We start from the raw sequence: 18,590 nt of genomic DNA, 5'->3' as shown, positions 1-18,590 counted from the left end.
TAGTCACCGCCTGCCATTCTGAAAGGGACCCGTTAATCCCTACTCTTTGTTTCCTGTCTGCCAACCAATCTTCTATCCCTGTCAGAACCCTACCCCCAATATCATGTGCTCTGATTTTGCCCACTAATCTCCGATGTGGGACCTTATCAAAGGCTTTCTGAAAGTCTAGGTACACTACATCCTCTGGCTCTCCCTTGTCCATTTTCATAGTCACATCCTCAAAAAATTCAGAAGATTAGTCAAGCATGATCACTCAGACCGATCCTGTTACTGCTATCCAAATCTGCTGCTATTTCATCCTTTATAATTGACTCCAGCATCTTTCCCACCACTGATGTCAGGCTAACTGGTCTATAATTCCCTGTTTTCTCTCTCCCTCCTTTCTTAAAATGTGGGATAACATTAGCTACCCTCCAGTCCTCAGGAACTGATCCTGAATCTATAGAACATTGGAAAATAATTACCAATGCGTCCACGATTTCTAGAGGGTTGTTTTATCTGGGGTGCAGGATAGAAACATAAGGTTTTGGGGCTAAGGACTGGAGGCCTGTCTGAATGTATGAGTGGAGAGGTGAGTGGCAGAGTGGAAAAGGAGCTTTACAGAGTCATAGAAAAGTACAGCACATATATATGTCATACCCAATTTGTGTACCTGCTCAGGGCAAGTGAAGAGGATGGACGAGTGCGGGAGCGGTCAGCGGTCCCAGGATGGTGGATACCGGAATTCGACGGTTCGGAGGCTGTTGGAGGTTCGGAGGTCGTTCGTGGACGGATCAGGGAGGTGTGAGCTCCAATGACTTATTTTGGTGCATAAAACTGACAAATTTACTGAGTGGCACCTTTGTTTGTTTGTGTCCACTAACCACACCACCAAAAAGAGTTATAAAGTGTAATCACTTAACTGTACATTGTGTATTGTCTGGTATTTTACGGCGTGGGCTTGTATCGGGGTGCATTATGTAGCATCTACGCAAACGTGAGTACACAGTTTGGTAGGGCCTACGGCAGTTCCCCTAGACGGACGTGAGTTGATCGAGCCGAGCGTTACATATCTATCCAGCTAGGGTGCCTGAGACTTTTGCACACGGCGCTGTATTTGTCAACATGGAGCGGAGAGCAAGTTTGTAAATCTGGCAGGAGCAAAGAATGTTGGGAATGGCGAGGGTGGAGCACCACGGGAGGGGTGTGGGACAGGTGGCAGAGGAGGAGTGCCAGTGCACTTGGATGGCGTGGTTGCAGACACACCCAGCCCTGAGACACCAGGCAAGGTCATTTGATTCCAAACATTTGGTTTATTGATCATTACAGATGTCTCTCCCTTCCCCTTTTCCCACCCACTGCCTCTCCCTTCCCCTATTGCCAACCATGATTCCCCCTCTCCCAGTCCACAATACAGATCCACATCAGAATCAGGTTGAGCATCACTCATATACATAATGAAATTTGTATTTTTTGCAGCAACAGTACAGTGTAATCCATAAAATTACTACAGTACTGTACAAAAGTTTTTGGCACGCTATTTATATATATGCTTGTGTGTGTGTGTCCCTAAGAATTTGGCACAGTACTGTACATACTTTGATAGAAAATTTTTCAAAGTTCCAAGTTCAAAGTAAACTTTCACTTTTCATCTTGCAGGCGGTAACAGTCCACGTTGGCAATGATCTGCACAAAAACCACTTCAGCCATTTCTAGGCAATGCAACGCCTCTACAGTGCACTGATGCCCCTGTCCACTCACGCTCCAGCCTCTTTCGCCTTGGACATGATACGACGCTGCTTAAATTTGAGAAAAAATCATTTTATAACTTACTAATCTACTGAGTGGAAAGTTTAGTCCTTAACCTCATGCTTTTTGTAAATGTATCTCTTTCCAAAATGTATTAAATATATTTAAAGCTTGCAAACCACTGTAATGTTGCATCAGTTCTTTTGCCTCCCCCGTAGATAACGTGTTGATGATATTTTACCTGTATGGTTGAGGGAGGGAGAGACAGCGATAGGAACATTGACACATAGAAACAGAGAAAATCTACAGCACAATACAGGCCCTCCAGCCCACAAAGCTGTGCTGAACATGTCCCTACCTTAGAAGTTACCTAGGGTTACCCATAGCCCTCTATTTTTCTAAGCTCCATGTACCTACCCAGGAATCTCTTAAAAGACCGTTTTGTTTCCGCCTCCACCACCTCTGCCAGCAGCCCATTCCATGCACTCACCACTCTCTGCATAGAAAAACTTACCCCTGACATCTCCTCTGTACCTGCTTCCAAGCACCTTAAAACTATGCCCTCTCGTGCTAGCCAATTCAGCCCTGGGGAAAAGCCTCTGACTATCCACACAATCAATGCTTCTGATTATCTTGTACACCTCTATCAGCCACCTCTCATCCTCCGTAGCCCCAAGGAGAAAAGGCTGAGTTCACTCAATCTATTCACACAAGGCATGCCCTCCAATCCAGGCAACATCCTTGTAAATCTCCTCTACACCCTTTCTATTGTTTCCACATCCTTCCTATAGTGAGGCGACCAGAATTGGGCAGTACTCCAAGTGGGGTCTGACCAGGGTCCTAAGGAGCTGCAACATTACCTCTCGGCTCTTAAACTCAATCCCACCATTGATGAAGGCCAATGCACCGTATGCCTTCGTAACCACAGAGTCAACCTGCATAGCAGCTTTGAGTGTTCTATGGACTCGGACCCCAAGACCCCTCTGATCCTCCACACCGCCAAGAGTCTTACCATTAATGCTATATTCTGCCTACATTTGCTATATTCTGCCTATATTTGACCTACCAAAATGAACCATCTCACACTTACCTGGGTTGAACTCCATCTGCCATTCCTCATCCCAGTTTTGCATCCTATCAATGTTCTGTTGTAACTTCTGACAGCTCTCCACACCATCCACAACACACCCAACCTTTGTGTCATCAGCAAATTTACTAACCCATCCCTCCACTTCCTCATCCAGGTCATTTATAAAAATCACAAAGAGTGGGGTCCCAGAACAGATCCCTGAGGCACACCACTGGTCACTGGCCTCCATGCAGAATATGATCGGTCTACAACCACTCTTTGCCTTCTGTGGGAAAGCCAGTTCTGGATACACAAAGCAACGTCCCCTTGGATCCCATGCCTCCTTACTTTCTCAATAAGCCTTGCATGGGGTATCTTACCAAATGGCTTGCTAAAATCCACATACACTACAACTATGGCTCTACCTTCTTCAATGTGCTTAGTCACATCCTCAAAAAATTCAATCAGGCTCATAAGGCACGACCTGTTTTTGACAGAGCCATGCTGACTATTCCTAATCATATTATGCCTCTCCAAATGTTCATAAATCCTGCCTCTCAGGATCTTCTCCATCAACTCACTGAAGTAAGAATCACTGGCCTATAATTTCCTACGATATCTCTACTCCCTTTCTTGAATAAGGGAACAACATCCACAACTCTCCAATCCTCCGGAGCCTCTCCTGTCCTCACTGATGATGCAAAAATCATTGCCAGAGGTTCAGCAATCTCCACGCTTGCTTCCCACAGTCGCTTGGGGTACATCGCGTCTGGTCCCGGTGACTTATTCAATTTGACGCTTTCCTGAAGCTCCAGCACATCCTCTTTCTTAATATCTACATTCTCAAGCTTGCAGTCCACTGCAAGTCATCCCCACATTCGCCAAAATCCTGTTCCGCCAAGACTATACGGTTAGGAAAGAAATGAAAAAAAAAGAAAACAAGGGCCCAATCTTATTAAACAGTCTGTTGCGTAAAGTTGGAACTCACGGATAAGTTGACCATTCAACAGCGACTTCCTCCGATCGTCGCTGCCCTTCGGACTCTCGCTCCGAGTCCACCCCGTTCGGCGGTCTACCAACTTGTGTAGTTGTAATCTATGGGGGTGTCTCTGATGATGGACACTGAATCCTTGTCACATCACTCTGTGTAGTTTTTTTCTGGATATCCGTTCTGACACGTGATATCCGGCACCAAGAAGAAAACTTCCAGGAGCTTACCTGGCAGGGGAGAGACGGTGATGAAGAGCGAAGATCAAGCGTTCTTCACCGGAACGCTCTAATCGCCGGTGGTCTTTTCAGCACACAGAGAGCGTTGGCAGGGGAGCGGCCTCGGGCTGACACGGGGTGGAATGTGGAGGGCATTGGCTCTGAAATCTGGCCCTTTCCCCCTGTGCAGCGGCGATGGATGGAAGGATGGCTGGAGCGACAAGCGCAGCAGAGAAGAGGAAGGCTGGAGAGACCAGCGCTTCGATTCGTGGGGCTGGGGTCAAGGAGACGGTCAGACTAAGCGTTTGAGATTTGAAAGAAGGCAACAGTTTCAGTAGGGAGACCTTCATTCGCAAGGTGCTATCGGATTGCAGTGGCTTCAAGGTGGACGATCTTTACTGCGTCCAGGATTTCGCCGGTTACGACGACGTCACCGTCGGGCATGCCGCAGGGTGGCAGAAGTTACGTGACTCCTTCAGTGAGAAGGGGAGCGAGGTGCCGCTGTCGCTACTAAAACCGCAGCCGCTCTTTGCTGACGTAACGCAGCAAGAGAGAACAGTTATGGTACAAATATTCAACCCCTATGTACCAGTCGTTGGCATCCTCACATTCCCAGCGTGATATGTGGAGAGCGTGGGCAAGTGTGAGAACGTCAAGGACAGTCCGGGAGTATGGACAAGTAAAAGGCAGGTCAGGGTGAAGCTGAGGGTGGACACCAGTGGCTGTGTCATCCACCCATCCTCAGCGTTCGCAATTGGAGGGAACCGGGGCTTCCTGGTTGACGCCGGGCAACCCAAGGTGTGCCGGAACTGCGGTAAGGCGGGGCACATCGCAGCCCAGTATAAGGTCGTAGTGTGTAGAAACTGCAAGGTGGAGGGACACCTCACCAAGGACTGCACGGAGGCTAAGTCCTGCCATCTCTGCTTCACCACCATTCAGGCTACATCCCAGCTGGAACATTACTTCCTTTTCTCAGGACTCCAAACACATTCTGGCCGACCATTGCCTAATGCATCTCTGCTCAATGGGGACTCTACTCAGGACTTTCTCCACCTGGAACGAGAGGACAGGGCTGCACTCCACCATAGCAGAACATCCTGCGTATGCCCAGAACATTCAGCTAGAGCATCAAAGTCAAAGTCGAGTTCACTGTCTCACACACACAGGTACATGTATGAACACAGGCGCAATGAAACGCTTGCTGCAGCATCACAGACACAGGGCATCAGATGAGCTGTATTCACATCAATCATACACAGGTTTTTACAAGAAAGCACGACTAGAGCAAAATAAAACTCAGATTGAGAGCAAAGTGCTCACAGTGTTGCTAAACTGAAGTGATTAGGGTTTTAACCAGTTGGGTCGATAACTGAATATTTTAAGGAAAGTAGTTGTTCTTGAACCTGGTGGTGGGGGATTTAGGACCTAAGAGGGAAGATGACTAAAGTATATAAAATTGTGGGAGATAGAGATAGGGTGGTGTTGGTATTAGCATTAACTTCTGCAAAGGTAGATGTCAAGTCTTCAGCAGTTCCCAACCTGGGGTCCACGGACCTCTCAATGGGAAGCCTCCATAGCATAAGGAAGGTTGGGAGCCCCTGACTTAGAACAGTACACATCTCCTGCCTCCACACAGTGGCAATGTCTTCAGTTTCTCGTTGGACCAATTCTTCCCCCTGTGGAGCTCTCAGTATTTGTTGTAAGCCACCCTCTCTTCGGTTCAGCCTACTCTGTATGCTCCTCTACCTCCCTGGATTTTGATTTGGGAATTGCTTCTTTTATTGGTTTATACTCGTTCTCGCTGCTCCTTCAATCACTCACACACCTTCAAGTAACTCGTATCCTAGGGTGGATAAAACCAGTTGTAAACCAGAGTACATCTTACGCTCTAGACTGCTTTTACCTTTCTTTACAGATTTATGATTGTTGCTGAAAAATGCCCTCTCATCTACCATTTCCATTTGCCAGATTAGTCCACTACTATGCCCTCTCACAAAGGCAAACCAGACTGCAGGTGCTGGAATCTGGACAAAGTACAAAATGCTGGAAGAATGCAGTGGCTCAAGATTCAAGATACAAGTTTATTTGTCACATGTACGTGAAAGCATACAGTGAAACATGCCGTTTGCATTAACAAGCAACAACTAAGGGTGTGCTGGGAGCAGCCTGCAAGTGTCGCCACACATGCCAATGACAACATATCAAACCCACAATGTTCGGCAGAACAACACGTAACACAACAAGCAACAAAACAGCAGCAGCAAACAAGCCCCAACCCTCCCTCCCTCCCGCCCTCACTCATACATCATGACAGGCTATCTTCCAGCAGACTGAGTCTCGGATTCAGGCTCGCAGATATTGGGCTTTGACTTCCCTGGTGATCTCAGTGATATATTCAGACTTGGGCCTCCGACCAGCTTCCGGACTTCTGACTCGATCCTGATCCTCGACCCCCAAGGACCTGCTGATCACCGAGCACGAGGCCTCGAACTCTGAACTCGTCGAAGGCGGCATCCTGAAATCTGAACGGATTGCCCGAGTACTGCAGTACAAGGTAGCGGTGATGGGAGGCTGGTGGAACTGGATAAAGCAGGTGAACTCTCTCTGCATCCCAGGGTGAGGGAAGTGGATTTATGATCTGTAGGAGAATGAAGGGTTATACCCAGCAGGAAGGAAAGAGGAGCTGAGGTCAGGTCAGAGTAGCCAAGAGTTTTTTGAAGGAGGTCAGGCACGAGGGGCCAAATGCCCTCCACATTTTATGGTCTGAGTGTTGCCACCATTTCCCATCTTGGTCCGCCCAAAACGTTAGTCTACCAACACACGGGGATGGCCCTGGAGGAATGCTGCCGACTGGCACATTCCAGGCTACGTGCTGAGGGACACACTGAAACCTGGTGCAGCCACTACAAGGGCTCGGTGAGGAAGGACCACAGTGTAGGGTTCACTCACTGCAGGAAAGAGAGGGGCCAGGTTGGGTGAGGAAGCCCCACAGTTAATGTAATAGTGAACAGGTCACAAGCGGCAACAATCCTGTTGGTTTTAAGGAATGGAATTGACACTCCATAACACATTGACTGTGAATGAAACAATGATAAGGTAATGCACGGTTTATTCTTGTAATTTATATTGTGAATAAAGTTTATTTTGATAAAAAGATTCTGATGTACAGTGTCTACTTTTCCCATTAAAGTTTTCCCGAAGAATATAATTCCTTTTGTAGTTCGTTCATGTTAAAATGAAATGAACTTTCTGCTGCTTGGAGAAGTAATGTTCCTCCACGGTGATTTTGTTACAAATGTAGCTGGTCGTATTTACTTTAGAAAAGTAGGGAATGTGTGAGGAGAGAATGGATGGGATTGCTGCGATGCCCTTTTCGGGTCTCCGTTCTGACACGTGATGTCCGGAGCCATGGAAGCGGAAGCGCTCGGACGTTTCAGACAGGCGCTCCGCTGGCGGTCGGCCGGGAGATGGTGATTCATGTTCTCGTACTGCTTCAGTTCTTTGGCTTTGCTCCCATTTAGTGTCGCAGACAGATTCATTCTTCACCATCACCATCATCACTGCCGGATTCTGTTCTTCGGCCCGGCCACCGCGTGTCAGAACGGACACCCAAAACAAATCAAACCTGGCAGTGGCTGGACCGTAATCGGGCATAAGAGGGGTGACCGATCCAGTGTCCCCTTCACAGTCACGTCAGCTCCGACCACCTGAAAGTGTTCGGAGGGGCTGAGGCGTGCGGCAACAACTGGCTAGAGCGGACTGCACTGCCAAGGTGAAACGGAAACTGCGACTGTGGGGAGGGTTCACGGCTCGCCCTGCTGCTGCTGATGTCCAAGCCGGAGGCATCAACTGCGCCATTCATGCGGCTGGACGATACCCCCAGATGGGAACGGTGAAGACAGCCCAGCTGCGAGACGCCTTTGGCACCCCCACAGGCGGAACACAGCCACAAGCCACCTGGACACGATCGGACGGCTCCAAGACAGCAACAGGCAGTTGTTGAAAGACCAGCTTCACGAGCTCGACACTCACCAAGGAGACCACCACATCCTCTTCCGCCAAGACTTACAATACAACCTCCAGCCCCAGAACTGGGACCACCTGCACAGAGATTTCCACCAGCAAGGCAACCTTCATCAAGTCGAGGGGGAATTCAGCTTACTCCAGGCATTGGAGGTGTGCAGCAACATTTTGTTGATGAAGATGACAGAATGGTGCCCAGTACACCGACACTTGTTGTGCCCCACCGATCAGATGGGTTTGCAGAAGCCATTCCTTCTCCCCAGGTTGCAGGAGTCCCTCGATTTAGGTTTGGACCACCTGAAGATATGAATCAAACTAGTTCAAGTCAGTCTGATCTTGGGCAATTGGCATCACAAGGAGGTTTAGGAATGTATGAGACACCAATTTATCTTGCTGCTGTTCACAAAGATGAACCTGGAGGCCACAGTGTACCGACCACACCGCTGCAAGTTCATGCACCAGTGACTGTTCTCGGTGAGGGACCACAAACAGATATAACTGAGCATGCCTCCCAGTCTGTTCCTATGGTTGCAACATCCATGAGCAATCTGTCCAGCACAGTTGAATCTGGAGGTGGTGATGATGGTGATGAAGTGTTTATTGAAGGAGCAGACCAAGAAGAGCTTAATTCAGATGTTATGTTAGAAATTGAAGGACATCCGGAGGAAGAATCTGCCCAGCCTTCAGACGAAGCTGATATTCCATCCACTAGCCAGGATCCTCCTTCTAGTTCAGCTGATGCTGCCATCACACAACTTAAACTTCTGAGAAGAGTACGACTTTATCCACAGATGGGGCGAATTGCAGCTTGAGGACGACAATTCATTAGCCGAAGAGGTATGAACCTTTCAATGAGAGGAAGGAGAGGCATAAACAGAGGAAATCGTAGTTGAAGAACATGTACCTATGTGAAGCGCATTGATCTTTAGTCATTGGTTTGGCTCCTTGCTAAATAAAACAAATTTTTGAACTTCCAAAAAAAAATCAGAGGTGCCAAGGGACTTGGGAGTCCTTGTGCAATACTCCCAAAGTGTTACTTCACAGATTGAGCGTGAGGTAAAGAAGGCAAATGCAATGCTGGCATTTATTTCAAGGGGAATAGAATATAAAAACAAGGAAATAATGCTGAGGCTTTATAAGACAATAGTCAGGCTGCACCTGGGGTGTTGTCAACAGTCTTGAGTCCCTTATCTCAGTAAGGACGTATTGTCACTGGAGAGAGTCCAGAGGAGGTTCATGAGGATGACTCTGGGAATGAAGGCGTTAATACATGAGCAACACACATCAAAGTTGCTGGTGAATGCAGCAGGCCAGGCAGCATCTCTAGGAAGAGGTGCAGTCGACGTTTCAGGCTGAGACCCTTCGTCAGGACTAAGGGTCTCGGCCTGAAACGTCGACTGCAGCTCTTCCTAGAGATTCTGCCTGGCCTGCTGCGTTCAGCAGCAACTTTGATGTGTGTTGCTTGAATTTCCAGCATCTGCAGAATTCCTGTTGTCTGAGTTAATACATGAGGAGTGTTTGGCAGCTTTGGGCCTGTACTCACTGGAATTTAGAAGAATGCATGGGGATCTCATTCAAACCTACTGAATGTTGAAAGGACTCGATAGGGTGGATGTGGAGAGGATGGTTCCTCTAATGGAAGTATCCAGAGGTACAGGGCATGGCATCAAAATTGAGAGGCAACCTTTTAGAACAGAAGTAAAGAGGAATTTTTTTTAGCCAAAGTGTGAATTTGTGGAATGCTCTGCCACAGACTGTGGTGGAGGCCAAGTGTGTGGGTATATTTAAAGCGGAAGTTGATAGATTCCTGATTGGTCAGGGAATCAGGGGATATGGTGAGAGGGCAGGTGTATGGGGTTGAATGGCATCCGGGATCAGCCATGATGAAATGGTGGAGTGGACTCGATGGGCTGAATGGCCCAATTCTGCTCCTTTCTCTTATGGTCTTACGAAGGTGAATGTGACTTCTGGAGGCCAAACACAGCAGTTATGTATTGAAAAGTGGAGGGCCAGCACTTTTTGGACATGAATGGTTGAGAAAAGTCCAGCTAGACTGGCACTTAATTAAGGCTCTTACTGTGGCACCAAAAGGCAATGGCACTATATAGATAATAGCTAAATTAATTAAGTAGAGCCAAAAGAGGGGGAGAAAAGTAGTGAGCTCGTGTTCATGGTTTCATTGTCCATTCAGAAACCTGATGGCTGAGGGGAAGGAGCTGTTCCTGAATCGTTGAGTTTGTGCCTTCAGGTTCCTGTACCTCCTCCCTGATGGTTGAAATGAAAAGAGGGCATGCTGTGGGCGACGGGAGTCCTTAATGATGGATGCCGTCTTTTTGAGGCATTGCTCCTTGAAGATGCCCTGGATGCTGGGGAGGTTAGTGCTCATAATGGAGCTGACTGAGTTCACAACCTTCTGTAGCTCCTTTCGGTCCTGTGCAGTGCCCACCGCCCCTCCCCCCCACCATACCAGATGGCCATGCAGCCCATTAGAATGCTCTCCATGGTACATCTGTAGAGATTTTCCAGTGTCTTTGCAGACATACTAAATCACCTCAGCCTCCTCATGAATTATAGCCGATGTTGTGCCTTCTTTGTAACTGCATCAGCATGTTGGGCCCAGGATAGATCCTCAGAGATGTTGACACCCAGGAACTTGAAATCGCTCACCCTCTACACTTCTGATCCCTCTATGAGGATTGACATGTGATCCCTTGTCTTACCCTCTGAGGTCTGCAATCAGTTCTTTGGTCTTACTGACGTTGAGTGCAAGGTCAGGTACACTTCCATTCCTATGTCAAAGAGCACCCCACCACCCTCACCTACACTACTGTAACAGTTTCTCTTGGAAAAAAAAATCACTGGTGGGAGTTGTCGATCGGCCACCGAATAATAATATTACAGTGGCACAGGCAATAAACAGAGAAATATCTCAGGCACGTAAGAATGGAACAGCAGTTATCATGGGAGACTAACTTGCACATAGATTGGGTGAATCAAGTTGATCGAGACAGTCTTGAGGAGGACTTCATAGAATGCATAAATGATGGCTTTCTTGAACAGCATGTTACTTAACCTACAAGAGAATGTGTTATCTTAGATCTGGTCCTGTGCAATGAGAAAGGTAAAACTAGTGATCTTGTAGTTAGGGATCCTCTTGGAAAGATTGATCAGAATGTGATTTAGTTTCCCATACAAATGGAGGATGCAAAAGTTTGATCTAAAACCAGTGTATTATGTCTAAACAATGGAGACTACAATGGGATGAGGAAGGATTTGGCTAGTGTAGTCTGGGAACACAGGCTATATGGTGGGACTATTGAAGAGCAGTGGAAGACTTTCAAAGGGATTTTTCACGGTGCTCAATAAAAGTATATTCCAGTTAAAAGCAAAGACAGTAAGGTTGGGTACAGCCAGTCTTAGATAACTAAGGAAATTAAAGAAGATGTCAAACTAAAAGCTTGTGAATAGAAAGCCTCCAAGAGTAGTGGGAAACTGGAAGACTGGGAAAACTTTAAAAAGCAACAAAGAACCATCAAGCAAGTAATAAAGAAAGGGAATAAAGAAAGAAAATAAACTAGCACAAAATATAAAAATGGATAGTAGAAGTTTTTATAATTATATAAAGTGGAAGAGGGTGGCTAAAATGAACGTAGGTTCCTTGGAGGATGAGAAGTGGGAATTGATGTTGGGTAACGAGGAAATAGCAGAAGCTTTGAATGACTATTTTGTGTTGGTCTTCACGGTGAAGGACATGCTTAACATACCAAAGGGAGATGTTATGGAAGTGATGGGAGGTGAAGACCTCGATATTATAGCTATCATTAAAGAGGTAGTGCTGAGCAAACTTGAGGGCCTGAAGATACATAAGTCCTCTGGTCCTGATGGAATGCATCCCAGGGTACTGAAAGAGATGGCAGAAGTTACAGTAGAGGCTTTGGTGATAATTTACTAAAATTCTCTGGACTCTGGGCAGGTTCTGGTGAATCAGAAGATGGTGAATGTCACGCCACTGTTCAAAAAATGATGTAGGCAAAAGCAGGTAACCACAGGTTAGTTAGTTTAACATCTGTAGTTGGGAAAATGCTTGAAAGCTATCATTAAAGAAGAAATAGTGGGGCATCTGGCAAGAATTGGATCCATCAGGCAGATGCAGCATGGATTCAGCAAGGGCAGATCCTGTTTGACAAACTTACTGGAGTTCTTTGAGGATATAACAAGCACAGTGGATAGAGGGGAACAGATGGATATTATTTACTTGGATTTCTGGAAGGTGTTTGATAAGGTGCTGCATAAAAGACTTATCCATAAGATAAGGATGCAAAGAGTTGGGGTGATGTATTAGCATGGATACAGGATTGGTTAACTGAAAGAAAGCAGAGTTGGGATACATGGGTGTTGCTCTGGTTGGCAATTGGTGGTGAGCGGTGGTGCCATACGGGTCGGTGCTGGGCCTGCAACTGTTCATGATAGATACACTACACTCGGTCCCCTCTTTGAGATCGTTAATATATAAGTTTGCTGATGATACCAAATTGAGTGGAAAAGTAAATTGTGCAGAAGATACAGAGAGATACATATAGATAGGTTAAGTGAGTGGGCAAGGGTCTGGCAGATGGAGTACAATGTTGGTAAATGTGAGGTCATCCACTTTGGAAGGAAAAATGGAAGAGCAGATTATTATTTAAATGGTAAAAATTTCCAGCATATTGCTGTGCAGAGGGACTTGGGAGTACTTGGGCATGAATCACAAAAGGTTGGTTTGCAGGTGCAGCAGGCTATCAAGAAAGCAAATGGCATGTTGGCCTTCTTTGCTAGAGGGATTGAATTTAAGAGCAGGGAGGTTATGCTGCAACTGTACAGGGCACTGGTGAGGCTGCACCTGGAGTACTGTGTGCAGTTCTGGTCTCCATACTTGAGGAAGGATATACTGGCTTTGGAGGTGGTACAGAGGAGGTTCACCAGGTTGATTCCAGAGATGAGGGGTTTAGACTATGAGGAGAGATTGAGTAGCCTGGGACTATACTCGCTGGAATTCAGAAGAATGAGTGGAGATCGTATGGAAACATACAAAATTATGAAAGAGATAGTTAAGATAGAGGCAAAAAAGTTGTTTCCACTGGTTAAGTGAGTCTAGAACTAGGGGACATAGCCTCAAGATTCGGGGGAGCAGATTTAGGACAGAGATGAGGAGGAACTGCTTTTCCCAGAGAGTGGTGAATCTGTGGAATTCTCTGCCCAATGAAGCAATGGAAGCTACCTCAGTAAGTATATTTAAGACAAGGTTGGATAGATTTTTGCACAGTAGGGGAATTAAGGGTTCTAAGGAAAAGGCAGGTAGGTGGAGATGAGTCCATGGCCAGATCAGCCATGATTTTATGAAATGGAGGAGCAGGCTCGATGGGCCAGATGGCCGACTCCTGCTCGTATTTCTTATTTCTTTTGTTCTTATGTAGGAGGTGGTGGTCTGGTGCTTATGGTCTCACTCCAAGGCTTAACTGATGAGAAATTTCCGCTGTGTATAAGGTGCTGTTCGGGTCTCGGGGGCCCATCTATGTTCTCCTGAATATCAGGCAGCTTTTTTGTAGGGCATAGAATGGAATCGAGATATGACGACATGAGTTCAGTGGGGCAGGAGCAGGCAGAGACAACAGGCCTACCCCGACAGTCCGATCTGTGGATCTTTGGTCGGAGGTAGAAGCGAGCAGTGCAGGGTAAGGGAACTATGAGTTTGGTAACAATGGTTGGGAGTTCTCCAGAGTGGATGAAGTCAGTGATGTGTCGGAGACAGTTTTCTGATGGTGTGGAGTGGAGTGCTCCTCGAGGGGTAGGTATGAGGAGGTGTCTGAGGGTTGCCGCCTGGCCTCAGCAGAATAGAGGTCAGTGGGCCACACTACAACAGTATCCCATTTGCCTGCCAGTTTGATGGTCAGGTTGGGATTGGTGCGGGGAGAGTAAAGGACAGTGCGTTCAGTGGAGGAATGAAGGAGTGATGAAGTCGAGACGATTGATGTCCCGTCGGCAATTCGAGATGAGAAGATCCAGAGCGGCAGAGAACCAGAGCGGGGTGTCCAAGGAGAGGAGGAGGTGTGTGAGGGTAACTTCAGAGATATGAGAGCGAATCTTTTACACAGAGAGTGGTGGGTGCCTGCGGTGGTGATAGAGATAGATACATTAGAGATTTTTAAGAGACGTTTAGATAGGCACATGAATGTGAGGAAGATGGGAGGATATGGACATTTTGTAGGCAGGAGAGATGAGTTTAGTTAGCTATTTGATTATTAATTTAATTGGTCTGGCACAACATTGAGGGCTGAAGGGCCTGTTCCTGTACTATACTGTTGTATGTTCTATTAAAGGACTCCTGCCCTCAGCTGCAGGGATATCTTTGAAGGAACATCTGAGGGTCACGCCAATGGGTCTTTTCACTGCTTTAGCCTTCAGCCCAAGCAGGGCTTTGATTTGGAGGTTGGGAACGTGAGCTGGGTTTCAAGTTAGTAACCAAACCTGTTGGCAGATGTTTGCTCTGGCCGGACAGCTTGGTGTCAGCATGAGCGAGAGAGAGAGAGGATTCCAGTCTTTCTGCTGAGGCTTTATAAGGCAGTAGTGAGACCTCACCTGGAGTCTTGTGCGCATTTTTGGGCCCCTTATCTCAGAAAGGATGGACTGATATTGGATATTTGAATAGGCAGCTCAGGCAACACATCACCAAATAATTAGATAGGGCGTCAAAGGCTAAAGGGAAATGGATCAGCCATGGTGAAATGGCGGAGCAGACTCGATAAGCTGAAAGGCCTAACTCTGCTCCAGTGTCTTGTGTTCTTCCGGTCTTTCATATGGAGACTGTCCTCCAGTCCGCTGAAGGAGTCTGTTAATGAGCTAGACTTGGAGGTGCTCCATTGGTCGGAATGGACCATGGATGTTGTGTCCTAGCTGTCTACATGATGTGCAAGACAGGGAAGTACAACACGGAGAGCAAGTTGTTGCCCACACAGCAGGCTAGCTCTCTCCATGCAGCTGATGAATGCAAAGGAACAGCAGAGATCATCAGCCCAAAGCGACTGGTTTTAAGGCGTCAGTAACCCACCTAGGCGCCTCCTCCTGTCAGTAGAAATGGTTCTGCCAGCCTTAGTAGTTCAGCCAGATGTGAAGGCCAGGAGCTGGACTTGGTTGTCAGAAGCCTGCCCTGCCGTGCAATATGATCATGTCTGCTCTATGCTGACCTCAATTCTTTTTTTCCCGTACTGGTTTACGTATTAATAAACAGCCAGTAGGTGGAGGCTGTGTCTCTCTCAGCCTTTGGCAGTCCATCAGGGTCAAGCATATTTAGCTTCTAACCCACAACACACACACCAAGTGCCGGAGGAACTCAGCAGGTCAGGCAGCAACTCTGGTGAGGAATAAGGAGTCGATGTTTCAAACCGAGACCCCCTCATCAGGACTGGAAAGGAACTGGGAAGAAGCCAGAGTAAGACTGGGAAGTGGTGGGAGCATGGAGGGAAGGAGTACAAGCTGGCAGGTGATAGGTGAGACCAGGTAAGTTAGAAGCTAAAAGTGTTTAGGTCAGGGGTTCCCAATATCATAAAATCACAAGATATGGGAGCAGAATTAGGCCATTAGTCTGCTCTGCATTTCATCATGGCTGATCCATTTTTCCTCTCAGCCCCAATCTCCTGCCTTCTCCCTTTATCCCTTCCTGCCCTGACCAACCTCTGCCTTAAATATACAAAAATACTCGGCCTTCACAGCTGACTGTGGCAATAAATGCCACAGATTCACCACTCTCTGGCTAAAGAACTTTCTTCTCATCTTCCTATTCATCTCTAAAAGGACACCTCGCTATTATGAGGCTGTCCTCTGGTCTTAGACTCCCCTACCACAGGAAACGTCCTCTCCATATTCACTCTGAGACACCTTGCTTTATTGTACTTGTCCATGGCAAGTAAAAGGTTGGGAACCCCTGGTAGGGGTGGAAGAGTTAAAGGGCTGAAGAAGGAGGAATCTGATGGGAGAGGAGAGTGGACCATGGGAGAAAGGGAATTAGGAAGGGAAGAGGCTTAAGATGGGAAGGTCTTCATTGAGTCCTCAACATCCAATCAGCTCTGGTAGCCACAGTATTTATATGGGCTGTCCTGCTAAGACTCTGGACAATGATGGCCCCTCCAGGACATTGACAGTTGGGTCTTAACAACTGTTGGGTCATTGAATGTCAGGGGTAAGCAGTTAGATGCCCTCTTGCTGGAGATATCATTACCTGGTGTACCTGTGCCATGATAACTTGGCTTCCTGGTGTCTGGCTATAACACTGAAGAGTCCCAAACCGACTCTCTCCCCTGTACCACTGGGACCTTTCTCACCTGTCTGCTGTCTGCTGTGGTAGTGAAATCTGCCCCAATACCTTGTAAATTTTAATTCTTTGAGGACAAACAAATCTGGCTGTGGGAAACAAGCTTCAAATGTGTAGAACTTTTCAGTGATGGCATGAACTTCTATTTTCCCAACTACCGGTAATTTTTTCCCTCCTCCTTCCCTCTTCTTCAATTCCCCATTCTGGCCTCTTCTCCACATCTGCCTATCACCTCCCCGGTACCCCTCCTCCTTCCCTTTCTCCTGTGGTTCACTCTCCTCTCCTATCAGATTCCTCCTTCTCCAGCCCTTTTACCTTTTCCACCTATCACCTTCCAGCTTCTTACCTCATCCCGCTCCCCCACCCACCTGGTTCCACACATAATCTTCCAGCATGTCCTCCTTCCTTTCTCCCCACCTTTTTTATTCTGGCTTCTCCCCGCTTCCCTTTCCAGTCCCGATGAAGGGTCTTGGTCTGGAAACGTCAACTGTTTATTCATTTCCATAGATGCTGACTGACTTGCTGAGTTCCTCCAGTATTTTGTGTGTAGAATTCCATTTGTCTTTGCCATTATCTACATTACTCACAGCTAACTTCTGTGACTCTCCCCCCAGCTCTTCCTGTACAGTAACATTCTGTGATGTCTCTCTCTCCCTGTTTAAAGGATATTTTACTTTCCTACACCTTTCACCATCATCATTATGTGTCATGCCATATGATGTGGGCAATCATGGTCTTTGCCCCTGTGGGCGATGGCAAGCCTCTTCTGGGCCAGTGTCTTTACAAGACGGGTGACCCTAGACATTATCAATACTCTTCAGAGACTGTCTGCCTGGTGTCAGTGGTCGTATAACCAGGACTTGTGATATGCACCGGCTGTTTGTACGACCAACCCCCACCTGCTTCCGTGGTTTCATGTGACCCTGATCGGGAGGGCTAAGCAGGTGCTATTCCTTGCCCAAGGGTGACCTGCAGGCTAGTGGAGGGAAGGAGCACCTTACACCTCCTTTGGTAGAGATGTATCTCCACCTCACCACCCAACGGCACCTTTAACCACACATTATAGTCCAGCTCCCCTGTGGTGTTTACCCTTTAGGGAAGTATCTAAAATAACGCATACAAAATGCTGGAGGAACTCAGCAGGCTGGGCTACATCTGTGGAGAGGAATGAAGACATTTTGGGCTGAGGCCCTTCAGTAGGACTGGAAAGGAAGGGGAAAGAAGCCAGAATAAGGTGGTAGGGGAGGAGTACAAACTGGAAGGGAAATATCTCTATCTCTTTAGAAAGTTCTTACTGTGACTTTTGTTATTGCCCCTTAAGACAGTGAATTCTAAATCACAACTGGCTATATTAAAAAGAAATTACTTCATTGCCCCTCTGACCTAGGCCTAGGCTGAGTCCAGTCTGAACAAGAGGCCTGAGCAGAAACCCAGGAACTGGAATCTCAGTAACCAAAGGGAAGAGATTTATGGTAACTTAAGAATTATCCTAAATCTGTTCCCTCCAGTTATCGACCCTCCTGCCACTGAAAGCAGTTTCTCTTGACCCACTCTCCATTATTTGATTGCCTCTAATAAATCTGCCTTTATCACCTCTCTCAAAGGGGAGTAGCACTGGGGCTTCTCACGTCTCACCACATTAAATGATCCCCTCTCCCTGGGCCAGCTGCTCACTGACCTGTTCCAGTATCAGGAATGGCATTATTAGTGTCATGTTATTCTATATCATGGAAATAAATCTTTCACTGCATCGTGTTCTTGTCACTGGTGCCATTGTCATGGATTCTTCTGCAAGCCTGTCTGAGTCTTTGAGACGAAACTGAATGGTATTCTGAGCGTCGCAAGTTCGGGAAGTTCATCTGACACTGGCTGCCAAGATTGTTTTTTACTGAGTGTTTTAAAATGCCAGCTGTTTTCAAAGTTTTTTTTTCTTCTGTCTCCTTCAGACCAGCCAAGTGCTAGAAATTGTCCCCAGCCCAAGCCAGCGAGCAGGCAGCTGGGAGGAGAAGAATGTGGGCCAAAGCTGTGAATTGTCTCCAGGCAGAGCAGATGTTGAGCCAGAGCTGGTTGCCATAGAGCAGGTTTCTGAACAGAACGCCAATGGCACAGAACACTGCTCGCTGCTCCAGAACCAATCCCAAGCAGAGCAGAAAGAACCAGGCCAGAAGCAGGAGCAGACAGAGGTTCCATCAGAGATCCCTGCAGGAGCACAAGAGGGAA

The 18,590-nt window shown here is 47.1% G+C and overlaps 1 protein-coding gene across 1 annotated transcript; it reads left to right on the top strand.

Annotated features, from left to right (window-relative positions):
- The first annotated feature begins 674 nt into the window (after positions 1-674).
- On the top strand, positions 675-18,386 carry LOC140185455 (nucleoprotein TPR-like). Its single transcript, XM_072238796.1, has 6 exons — positions 675-783; positions 4,194-4,294; positions 4,412-4,540; positions 6,462-6,596; positions 7,939-8,863; positions 18,317-18,386. Exons 1-5 carry the CDS (start codon positions 675-677, stop codon positions 8,836-8,838), a joined length of 1,374 nt encoding a protein of 457 aa, XP_072094897.1. The 3' UTR covers positions 8,839-8,863; positions 18,317-18,386.
- Positions 18,387-18,590: the final 204 nt, after the last annotated feature.

The sequence above is a fragment of the Mobula birostris genome, chromosome 20 (assembly GCF_030028105.1).
Source record: "Mobula birostris isolate sMobBir1 chromosome 20, sMobBir1.hap1, whole genome shotgun sequence".
In the NCBI taxonomy this organism is placed as follows: Eukaryota; Metazoa; Chordata; class Chondrichthyes; order Myliobatiformes; family Myliobatidae; genus Mobula; species Mobula birostris.
Note: the sequence above shows the minus strand (reverse complement) of the source record. Positions and strands in the feature narration are given on the sequence as shown.